At 41.0% G+C, this 12,344-nt stretch overlaps 1 protein-coding gene across 6 annotated transcripts in view; it reads right to left on the bottom strand.

Annotated features, from left to right (window-relative positions):
* Positions 1–267: 267 nt before the first annotated feature.
* The window catches only part of PALLD (palladin, cytoskeletal associated protein), a 219,147-nt gene continuing 207,070 nt past the window's right edge, over positions 268–12,344 (bottom strand). For 5 of the 6 annotated variants that reach the window (XM_009272321.2, XM_009272322.2, XM_009272324.2 and 2 more), the window contains 6 exons: positions 11,761–11,855; positions 6,509–6,641; positions 5,332–5,539; positions 4,470–4,635; positions 3,439–3,572; positions 268–2,430 (listed from right to left, as the gene is read on the bottom strand). In XM_009272321.2, the coding sequence (XP_009270596.1) occupies positions 2,258–2,430; positions 3,439–3,572; positions 4,470–4,635; positions 5,332–5,539; positions 6,509–6,641; positions 11,761–11,855 (909 nt within the window). In that variant the 3' untranslated portion in view covers positions 268–2,257. Of the gene's footprint in view, positions 2,431–3,274; positions 3,326–3,438; positions 3,573–4,469; positions 4,636–5,331; positions 5,540–6,508; positions 6,642–11,760; positions 11,856–12,344 lie in introns of all 6 variants that reach the window. The other variant, XM_009272323.2, reaches the window with a different exon arrangement.

Raw genomic sequence — 12,344 nt, 5'->3', positions numbered from 1 at the left:
GTACTCTTAATTGGCAGAAGTTTCACAGAATTTATGGGTCATGTTCCTCTGTTTCGTTTAAACAAGATTCTGGGTCACAAGCAGAATATTCTGATAAATTCTAGTCATTTTTAGATGCTGCATATAGCCCCCCATTTCATCTGTATTCATAATAGCTGCATATAGCCCCCCTTTTCATCTGTATTCATAATATTTAGAATTTCTAAATCTTACACTTGCATGCTTCTACTGAAACAGTTAATAGTCTTTACCAGAAGGAAAACTTTCTATTTGTGTAATATTTATTGATGTTAAACCCAAATTATATCAGCACAACAATCACAAGTAATGATAATACATTTTTTTATAAATACAAATAAAAGGTGGCAAAATAATGCTAGTGAAGCTAAACAAAAAAGTAAATTAGCATGTCACAGTCGAGAAAAATTTGGCAAATGATATGACATACTTTTTCTAGAATAGAATCGGATTATTCCCAGATGACAGACTATGACGTTAATCTAGATTAACGATCCCCATAACTGGTCATATCCTGCACCAGAATCGTACTACCTTATGTGCTAAAGTTTATTAGTCACTAAAAAACAAAACAAACTTTGTGTACTTACAAAGCAATACACGTATAGCAGTAATGCAATATATGGCGTACACAATTACAAAATTAAAAAAAACAAACCCTAAGTACAGGACTTCTGAATAACTGAACTGAGATAAAAGATTTCAACACTTTTATTATAAATAATGAAAGATACCATATATGTGCTTCATATAAGGAATACAGTGTTTTCCTTTCATAGCAAAGTATCATCGCTCGTACCATCAAATGCTCATTTTTCTTGTCAGGCCTAGTAATTCTCCCATCCCTCCCTCCCCTTCATCTGAAACTCATTTGGTTCTAGTTGAAAACTACCTAGTCAGGTCTGACTTAGGTGGGGCTCCAGTTTGATGTGGATTTGCCTTGCGTTCTGAAAGTGGCCTTCAGGCTTTTAATCTATGGCGCACAAGCTCTACCCATTAAAAGAGCTGTCATTTGCCTACAGTCGGGAGAAGGAAAAAGGAAAATCTACCGGAGACACATGCTATGTTAAGAAGAAGGGGGGGAAAAAAAAAAGAGGCGCAAATTTGATGTTGTTTTTGTCCATCTTCATTTTCTACTTCCTCAGATCTGCAAGCTTATCACCTGTGGTGTGTACTTGTCACTTAAATTCATATTGCAGTCTCAACCCATTTTTCACTTACTATACATTTCTAAAATCCTCATACGCATTACACAAGCTTTAAACAGCTGAACGTCCTGTACATACACTCCCTAGTTTTCAGCTCACCTTAGAATTTCAGATTCTCAAATGGGAGTATTACCAGGTTACAGACCGTCTTCAGGAAATCCACAGAGAGTTTCAACCTCTTGCTCTGTCCCCCTCCCACCCCTTGCAGGAACCTCCTGCAGCGGTTCATACTGCTGGCGTGTTTTTCCCCTCTAGTTACCGATATTTATAGTCTGGAGTGGACTGTTACTACATGTCAGCTCTTTTTCTTCATTATCTTGAAGAGGTTAAATTACTTATGCTTAAACTGTCTTTGCTGTATGGCAAAAAGGAAAAATCCAAAACAATTTAAAATTACGGTGTTGATGTTGCTTTATAGACTTGTCCATACTAAAAGCATTTAAGGCAAGATATTTCTTTCATTGTAGACTAGAAAGCAGTTTGCAGAGATACAGCATTTGCTTACGTTTCTCTTCCTTGTCCCTTCCGGTTTCATTCTCACAATATTGCACTTGTTCATTGTAGCTATCAGAATGCATTGCCATTTTAGAACTATAGATAACCATACATTCTAATTTTCTTTGTGATCTCGTGGCCTCAAATAAAACATCTTGCACCATTAAGATTGTGTAGCGCATCTACTTACTGCTTATGAAGGCATAGAGTGATAAATAGCGTTCTCCTCTGAAAAATCTCTCTCTGATGTATTTTGGCCTTTATGAAAAGGGTTATTTGTAAGAGCTGAAGCAACTTAGGTATAAGGAACTGGTGAATGTGATGTGTTGTGCAACGTGTACATTTCTATTAATAATCTATCTATTCTTCTAATTTGGTATAATGAATAAGGAATATATGGTTACTGTGTTTGTTGTTTATCTTTTGTACTTGAAGGTGTCTGCCTTTGCATAAAGTGACATAGGAGTATCATTGGTCAAGGCAATGGCTTTCAGTGTTTCTGCTTTGAAAGAAAACGGTGGAAGTGGCAGCTGGGTCTACAGATCATCGCTCTCTACCAAGCCAGACTGCATTGTCAGGTGGACTGGATTTGCTTCAGGCTGGAAGGCTGCTCTGATGTCTAGTCCTTGGTCACAGAGTGCAGCGTATCGGCTGGCTGAGGGCCGCACCTTCTTTGGCTTGGTTGTCTGAGGTGGTTGTTGCCACTGAGCTATAGATTAAAAAAGCAAAGAAAAAGTGTTAGCCATCTTGAGCTGTGCAACAAAGCGTCCTAGCTACACAATCAACCCTTTGTAAAGGAGAGACTAATTTCCGAGCAGCAGAAAACCATTGTATCAAAGGTAAGTTTGTTTCATTTCTTGGTGTTTGGTTTTTGTTTCCCCCCCCTCAGCATCTAGTTTCACCTTCAAATGTGGTAAGTAAAAACAATAGTGTCTGTGTTTGCTACTTTGCCTTTTTGGCATTGCTTTCTACCTTCCCTTGTGTCACTGAGACGGGTAACAGCGAGGGGTTTGTTCCTGTGCACTAATATTACAGTGACCGGCCTGTCCAAGGGTTGTTTGTTGTATATAAAAGGAAATCATCTGGTGGCCATTGCCACCCCTTGTATGCTGACGAATGCTGAGCCAAGTCTCTAATTCGCAAGTCCCACTACCACCACCACCCCAGAAACCATCCTTTATCATTCCAATCTCTCCCCTTCCCCCCTCCCTACCCCCTTAATTCTTGTTATGAGGACACGGGTAAGAGATTTTGGTTTAGGAAAACTTTCACTATGTAAGGGGCTGCTTTGGAACAAACCAAATAGTTAAGCAGAAAGCCGTAAAAACATCTACTGCACTTCTGGTAGCTGTCGCAGGTGTATTACAGACTAATGTACAAAAGAATACAAAAGGTTAGGGGAGTGCTAGCAGAGCAATAGTAATAATGATCCACGAAAATAATGTAATCATGCCGTTATCTGTTGTTAATTAGCTATATTTAATATACTAAGCAAAAACAGAAAGCATGCATGCTTGTTTTGCTTTAGGTATCTGAAAGATGGCGAAATGTACTTTGACAGAGCATTTGTTGTCTTGATGTGGATCGTTATTATTGAGGACAAACTATAAACAAAAGAAAGAGAGACCAATGTAAACCATTCTGTGAATAAACCGAAATGTAAAGAACTGTTGCTTTTGGGGGGACTAATGTGATCATGAAAATTGAAGTTACTTACTATAAACATCCAACCTGGCGGTGCAAGACACGATCCCAGCCTCATTCTTGGCTGAAACGGTATACCAACCGGCATCCTCCTTTGTAGCTCCCTGAATAAGCAGGCAGATGTAGCCGTAGTTATCCTGGTGCATGCTGAACAAAAGAAAAGTAGAAAATCACTATTTAAATTGTAAAACGGTGTAGGCTATTTTTAAATATAAAGAGACTCAATCCTAGTTATGGATTAATTGTAGTCCACTTTTAATTAATGTGGAACTTCCTCTGAAATTCGCAAGTGGAAAACAAAACCTTGAGTGGGCTCGACAATTTGGCAGTTTAATATCCTGTATTGAAAGCTAAGAAGCAAAACCGCCATAAAGTAACTTCTCTTTCACAATTACGGATTAAGACATCTGGAAGCCTGATTTAAGTAGTAGGGATGCCAGAACTTACCCAGACTTCTTGGGGAAAGGATAAAAAACTTGAGGAACAAGGTACTGAAATACTCTTAGTTATTTAGAAGGACAGCAATAATTTATTATGGTGTCATATCGGTAACGAGCTCCTTTTCTTGCAATATATCATGAGTTTGCTTTTAAACATGCGTACCAAACGTTATCAAATATTGAAGACAAGTTTATAGATCTTAGAATATAAAAAAAAGAATCTTGGTTGCTTATCTACACAGCAGAGTTACAAATCGAGGTTTCTGCTGAGAAGCAGATAGCTTTACTTAGGAGCCCAGGTTTTTACCAGTGAATTTCTTTGTCTTCGTTCTAGAAGAGAAAAACCACTTCTCCACGTGCTTAAAGTGCAAAGATAGTTGTTTAAGTCCAAGGCTGGAAAACAGAACTAACTTTTAATTCTGGCTTGGCCACCAGGCTGGCTGCGAGTTTGAGTAAGTGTCATAAATTATTACAATAACTAGTTAATATTTATGAGCTGCTGTTCACACAAAGCATTCTTAAGACCTTCCAGGTTTTAATTTGTGTTACAGGATAAATCGTCATTGAAGTTATACGTGGGGAGATTATTCTAAGTCAGTCTAACCTCACTCGGTCGGTGTTGTATGTGAGTGACTCGTTCTCTTTCTTCCAAAATATCTGAGGTGATGGCTCTCCCGAGATTCGACACTCCAATCGCACTGGGAATCCCTCGGTCACACCTGTGTTTTGTAGCTTCTCTATAAACACAGGTGCTTTGTGTACTTCCTTAGCTGTGAAAATAAAGATTGCAGTCGTGTTGACACTAGTCTATGAAAATGTAGCCTTTCTTTCAGCAATATGCTAAAAGCCAATAATGAAAAAATCTAAGCGGCAGGAAAGTTAAGTGTTGTCTTCATTAATCACAAAGTCTAGTCCCGGTACATCTGAAGAAAAGAGTCACATCGATATTTTAATAGGGAAAAAGTGAGCACTAATAGAGCTGAGTGGCCCCCCCCCCCCCCCCCCCCCCCCCCCCCCCCCCCCCCCTCCTCCCCGAAAGAACTGAAGTGTGGAGCATGAAGGACTCGATAAACAGACTGCACAATGCTTGTTACAGAGCGCTCCTTCACACTCCTTTTAATTATAGAAGGAACTGCTCTACCAGAAGGCTGGAATGGCATTAGTCTAATACGCTGTGAAACGCACGAATCGTGTCATACTGCCTACCCGTTGGTAGACCTGAGTCTGCACACGTTGCGACTAAAAACCCCGTTCAGGTAAGTAGCCTGGTTTGTGGCTGCAACTGTGGCAACAGCCCTCTCTGCTTGACTGTGTGTGTGCACAGAGGCTACCTGCCGGTCAGCTTATGCCACAACATACCATAAATGTATCACCCGTAACTACACTATAGTTCTGTTCCCACCAGGTTTCCTTTTTCGTGTTACCCTTACAGTGCTCAGTGTGGAAGCTTAGCATGACGAGGTTACCTGCAACAATGAGCTCCAGGCTGAATGTATTTTCGCCGGCTCGATTGCTGGCAATACACGTGTAGATTCCAGCATCTCTAGCTGTGACTGGCTCTATGATCAAGGAGTGCACACCATTCTCACGCACCAACATTTTGTGAGAACTATCAGGACGAATTGGTCTTCCGTTAAGTTGCCAGCTTAAATCTGGAGTTGGTAATCCACTAACCTTAAGTGTAAACAGAACAATGGGAAATGGTCTTAGCCATACGAAACACTGGAGGAGTCCTGACTCGTTACTTCAGAGAAGTTTGCTTTTGTTTGCTGCTGCAGGTGTACCACAAGATTTAAAGATCTAAATCTGTCCCAAATTACACACTGACTCAGTTGTATTCATTTACTTACTTTCTGGCCAACTCCCTGAATTCCGTGATGTCTTATGGGCGTGACTGAAAAAAGGTCAGTGTTTAGGTATGCTAGAAGCTAAACAATAACACATTGCAAAACAAAAGGCAGGGTGACACCTTTTGTCTTTTTTCATTGTTTGCTCTTCACGTGGAATGAGAACATACTCCTTTCTAGATTAACTTCTTGTGGAAAACTTGCAGACAAAAAGATGTTAGCTGACTATTGAACTCTGAGTTCCATTCCACTTAGGTGTAACCTAGTGACCGCACCGCCTGTGCTAGTTAATGCTTGGTCTGTGTGAACAAGTCTTGTACTTTTGAAAGCCGTGCCATTTGCTGCGGGTACTGCTTGAAAACAAATACCTTCTCCCAAATAGATCAGCGTGAAGTAAACAGAAGTCACGCAAGCCTTAATTAATTCTGTTAGGCAAAGTCATAAATCAAGATTATATTGTTTGAAACTTTAATGGGGGATCGAAACTCAAGTAGTAAGAGGACTTCAAATGGAGAAGCACGCTGTCTTTATAGCGTGTGCTGCTCCCCTCCACACCCCAGCACAGCCAAATTCTAAAAATCGGTTTACTCTGAGCTGTAAGATTTGCCTGAAGCACTTTCACCGGAGGGGAGGCAAACTTTTATTGTCAGCTTTCTCATAAGCAGCGAGATGAAGTAACCGATTGACAGTCGCGGAAACTGCAAATGGGTGAAATAGCTTTAAAAAGAAACTAACTTGGTTTTTGAGTCAGCTAATGTTACAGAAGGGTTGCTGCTATCCTTTGCGCGATACTTGCCTTGCAGTCCATTCTGCATAGTTTTCCTTCTTGAACAGTCAGGTCTCCAGGAGCCTGCAGAAAATGAGGCCGGAAGAATCGTTCCTGAATTGGTTCATTTTCATCACCACTGTCCCTTGATCGAGATCGTGGTCTTAAAATAACATGAAATAGAGGTAAATTATTTTTTTTCTCTGCTAAATCAGAACCACCAAAATCACTTCTAAGACCGCTTTGAATTTTAAATCACTTCTTTGACCTATACCATAATCACTCCGTATTTACACACAGACACTGGTAGCATTTGGCTCAGACTGAGTTAATTATGACACTGTACTTACTTACCAATTACTTGCATTTAATTCCCATGTTGTGGCAAAACATGATCTAGAAAACAATCTTGCTACAGAATAATTGCTCGTAATAATAATTTATTTATATACGATAGTATTTTTGTTTAGAGTTAGTCTTTAAATGCAATATAAGTAAGTCGGTGGGCCTTAGCATATAGCTTCAGTTCCCCATTTCTAGTGTCCTGTGCATCTAATCCCTTCGCTGCTGCTGCTGACGCCGGAAAGCGCAGGTACTGTTTGTTAATTATGTTTACCGTTCAGAAAACAACAGCAGCAGCTAAAAGCTAACTCCGCTCAGTTGAGAAGAGACTTTTCACATCAGGCTTATTTTTCACCTTCTCTTGCTCTGCACTACGGAAGGCCCTACAGAAGGTTCCGTGGATTGGAGTGCTGTGGATATTTATTCCTCATTTAACAGGGGTTTTTGGGGATATTCTTGAACATTTTCAAAGCTGCCAAATCATGGTGTCAAAACAATGAGAATTTCATTTGTGAGCAATAGGAAGGAAAACTTTGGTCGTTAAATTGTTCTTCATAAAGGTACTGTAAAAAGTGCAATGAAAAGTAAAAAGAAGGAAAAATAACTCCTGTCCCCAGAAAGAGTATCAATCGCCCTAAGCTTCCACGGTACCATTTAATCCATTTGCAGCACTGGCTATTCTTGCCTGTTAATTTAATCTATCGAATCTTTTTCTAAGTCGTTCCTCGTTTAACTGGATTTTTTTCCCATTGAAATTAGCATTATTCCATTTGTGTGATTTAATAATCAAAGAAACTTGTAATTGAAACAAAATTTTAGATCAGTTTTTGTCCTTGCCTGATCAGCTCCAATGGATCGCGTTCTGGAGCCAACTGCTGCCTACAGTAACGTCCTGTTGCAGTGAAGAGGAGCTATTCGAAACTCCCCCCAGGTGACTTCCGTCAGCGGGACTTTGCAGTGACATTCTCTTTCCTGAATTCCATTTTCTGTTAACTTTTGCCAGTGTTTCTGTTTTGGCCAGCATCTGCAATACGTATACGTGCTGCAGTATACATGGCTGTACTGCAGTTTCTGCTGCCCAGGGGCATTTCTTTAGGTTAAAATAATTCATAACAAAAAAAAGCTTAAAACCCCAACATTTAACCTTTGGAAAACAAGATGCTGTACTACTGTATGGAAGGTAAACACTCTAGCTGCACACTCCGTTCCACTGAGGTTAAGTTTAATTAGACTTGCTTGAATTTGGTTTATTTTGTCCTCTGTTGTTGCCCTTCTCTCTATTACTGCTCTGTTTGAATTCTGACCAGTCATCACTTTCGCTACGGTATTATCTGTCATAAATAGATAAATTTTGACTTTTCATCACTCATCACAGGCTTCCCACAGCTATAACTAAAGGCAGATGGGGGGGGGAGGGGGGAGAGGAATCTAGCCCGTACTGCTTATTAATGTAGGAATGGATACCGAAATGGGGAACGCAGACGGACGTCTTTGCACACGCTAAAAGCTTACGTAACTCTTCAGGAGCCGAAATCCAGGTCTTCAGCACCTCAGGTTTTTTGCCACTTGGAGGTGCCTAAAGCTACTTCAGTAGCTCCTGCATTACAAGCTCACAAGCAGCACTAACCTCCAGCTGGCGCGTTCCTAACCGTTTTTGCAGACATACGTGCCCCTCGTGCACCCAGTGGGGATGGAAGAGGGACGGTAAGAAAGAAAAACTACTCCCGTCTTTTGGTAATCAGTTCTGCAAGACCAAGTGGAAGTGATGGTATCCAGGCAAGCGAGCGCTACACAGCGCAAGCAACCCGTGCAAAATCTGCCTTCGTAGTATTTGCATGCATCCTGTTTAGACGCATAAAAAGGCAGCACTGGTCAAAACTGGGGGCGGGGAAATTTACACCACGTGAAATGGAAAACAAAAAGGTTAAGAGTTTGTGACCAAAGATGTTTTTTTCTGATAGTACGTCCTTGAATCGTGAAAACTAAGTTTTCAAATTCCACATTTGAAAGGAAACCTAAATCAGCGTGCCGTTTAGTCTAGAGTCAGAAATAAATAATGCATTTCTTTTTACCGCTTTGTAAATTTACCTCTAAAATTGCAGACTACTTCTAAGCCTTTACCTTGAGAGGCAAAACTAGGGTTATTTGAATTCTAAAACAGTTTGTGGTTTTAAAGAAATAATGAAACGAGTAGAGCCGAGTACTTCAGACCTTTAGGAATGACAAACTGCAATAGACTGGAATACCCCTGGATTAGTTGCGGGTTCTTTAGAGTTGCCGTGTGGGCATCAGATTGCACAGATTCGCTTCAGCGATACTGACGGCGTGTACTGAATGTGGCCGGGGAGACTCCGTGCACCAGGAGCTTCAGCGAGCGAGAAGCTGGGGAAGACTATGACTGACCATACGATAATGATTGCTAATTTGGGATAAAGGAGATTGAGTTCAAATTAATCCCCTAATTGAGAGCAGGGACAAGAGGAATATTTATTTTTTAAATCTTCCTTAAATCTCATGCATTTTAAGATGATTTATTTGGGGCTCTGGCTGCAGCCCACCACACGACAGCTTAGGTGCTACAGTGTGGAGCAGCATGTCTAAGGGATTGAGCCCAGGCCGCTCCTCCCCCCCCGCAAAGTCGTGCTAAGAAGGTAATGCTTGCAAGCTAAGCAAATTTCAGAAAAATACATTAAAAATGAAATAACAACTAGAAAGAGTATTTTAAAATGTCTGTGACGTAGTGAAGATGACAAAAAACAGAGTTCTGCCAGAACACATTCTGTAAGAGATTAAAACTACTTCAGGAAAAAGCCTGTCAGCAGTGTAACAAGTCATAAAGTTCATTAAGCTAATAATTACACTGGGGGGACAAAAAAAAAAAAAAAAAAGAGGTTTTGTTGCTCTGAGGCCGAAAGGCATACAGAAACAATACTGTAATGCCGCAGGAGCACGACTTACCAAAAGTATACAGCAATATACGAGCAACACGTTATAGTGTATGGGGGAGCACGATATTGTGGTATGTTACATTAGAAAAGCCGATGGTGGGAGTCTGTCGTAGGAAGGTTTTACATGCTCGGATTTCATCGGTCTCGGGGAGAACTGGGTGATGGGAGTAGTGGGAAGTCTCGCTAAACAGAAGTAGCATCGTGCAGAATGCTTAGCAGAAACAGACCTTCCGTAAGTAAACGTATCGGGATGAGCCCTTCAGGAATGGTAATTTTACAGGAAATAAGAGCCCCCAATAATTGCCCTAATTTTAATAAAACGGCTATCTGGAAATCTCTTATTTATAATTCATTACTCTACTGGACACCCAAGCAAAACAATAGTGGCTGCCTGAGTGCTTGTCTCAACTAGAAAATAAAATGCCAGCCCTAAGCGGCCTCAGGCTTTGATTGCATTTGGAGACTGAAAAATGAGCCCCCTCCCGCCCCCCCCTTATCACCCAAGGGTTCTGCCTGTCGCAGGAAGAGAGAGACCCGCATTTTATCCTTCAGAAAGATGCAGAAGCGTCTGCTGCTCGCTGCTCTCTTGCCCACACCTATCTTCCTTTCTCCCGTCCTCGTTTTTAAAGACGTTTCCCCTTTCTCGCCCTGCGTGCACTGCCTAACTCAGCTGAAACCGCACTCTTCATGGCAGCTTTTCCCTTCAGGGATTAACAGAGGCTTTTCATTTTTACCCATTATTTGCAGGCGTCAAGTGCCTTACCTACTGTACGCCAAAAGGACCCAGCTTTTTTGGGCTGTTCTCACACTGCCGTGAGAGCAGGATATTCCCCTCCATAAGCAGCCTGAGCTTTGGCCTATGCCAAAGCGTTAACAGGCCTATGCGTGAAGCGTTGGAGGGGGAGCTGGTAGGATGCCTCAGCAAGAGACGCTGGGAAATGCTTTCAGGACTGCGGGAAGCCCAGTTCCTTCCGTGCAGGAGTGAGACCGACGAGATCTTTTGAACAGCCATCCTCACCTCCTAGTACCTCTGGTTATCAGAGGGGGGAAGAGAGCCTGTTTCGCATGCAGCAGTTCTACAGTACAGCCTACTACCACTACTAATGGTTACGGGAATAATTTCTTTATTGCACATTGACTACGTAATTACATCTATCCTGTATATTGCAATTGGATGACATTGAGATTCTGTGGCCATTGTGACCTCACCACAGCAGAAGCCGGAACCGGGGCCCTCCTACTCCCGTGAAAGCAGTTCTGTTTGCATAACCAAAATGAATTTGTTCGCATCATCTAAAGCTGTCTAAGCTGTGCTAAATAGCCTCATAAATGCTTTGGGTAATGAAAAAAAAAAAAGTATTTGAAGGGAAAATTCCCTTATATGGTCCAAAAACATAAACCAAAGCTTTGTATGTGAATAATTGTAAACTCATCAAAGATAAGTTTAATACTTTATTTCTGACTCATAATTCCTTGTAAGAACCTGAACTGAAATTGCTGAAATACTAAAATATTTCTAATATAAATCTACTTTGGCATGCAGTTATTTCTGCTGTTTCTTTAAATGAAGACTTATTAAAGCTGCAGAAAGCACGTCCCTGCTCTAGAATCCTAGTCAGGTGAGATGTTTTAAAAAAAAAAACAAACAAACAAACAACTAAGTGACAAGGTCCTTCCCAACAGCTGACAGTGTAATTTGAAATAAGGAGTAATTAGTGAACATCACAAAGAAAGGAGAAGGAGACAGGCACAGTTAAAGATACTTAACAGTCATGTCAGTTCAGAGGTTGCTTATACTTCTGAGTATGCAAGCTTTGCAGAAATCTTAAGACAGCAGAGGTCACATTTCTTCCTGAATGCCATACTTTTAACTTTCCTTCTTACTTCACATTCTTTATCTTACCGTAATAATGATGCAAAACACATATTATTAAAAGAAAAAGAAAACAAAGGGGGGGGGGGGGAAGAAAAAGAAAAAGCACCAAGTCGTACCTTCGCATATGAGGCTGACCAGAAGGTGACCAAGGACTGCGGCCTCTTTGATTTACAGCTTGAACCATCAGCCTGCCCGTGCAACTTATTCTGCCCTGTTACAATGATGGAGAAGAGGAACATTAAAGACTTAGAGCATGTAATATTCCTAAATGTTCAACCTGATCTCTCCTTTTTTGCTCACCTGTTACAGAGTCTGTAATACAATCTCTTCTTTCAGAAAGTCATTGAAAAACATTTGTCAAGATGCCTTCTGATACTAAACTATTTTGTCAGCTTCCAAGCTAACAGAGAACAGGCTGGAATAATTGTGACTATAAGACAGTCATGGTTAAAATGGTCCACCGGGAAGTTTTTCTTTTAGAAAAGATTATTAGTACCACTGGCAATTAAGTCCTTAAGGCAGTATATTGACTATATTCTGCCCCTCTACTCTGCTCTGGTGAGACCCCACCTGGAGTACTGCATCCAGCTCTGGAGCCCTCAGCATAAGACAGACACGGACCTGTTGGAGCGGGTCCAGAAGAGGGCCACGAAAATGATCAGGGGGATGGAACACCTCTCCTGTGAAGAAAGGCTGAGAG

This window comes from Aptenodytes forsteri, unplaced genomic scaffold, assembly GCF_000699145.1.
Source record: "Aptenodytes forsteri isolate BGI_AS27 unplaced genomic scaffold, ASM69914v1 Scaffold13, whole genome shotgun sequence".
Lineage (NCBI taxonomy): Eukaryota > Metazoa > Chordata > Aves > Sphenisciformes > Spheniscidae > Aptenodytes > Aptenodytes forsteri.
The sequence above is the reverse complement of the archived record's forward strand: the minus strand, read 5'-3'. Positions and strand labels throughout refer to the sequence as shown.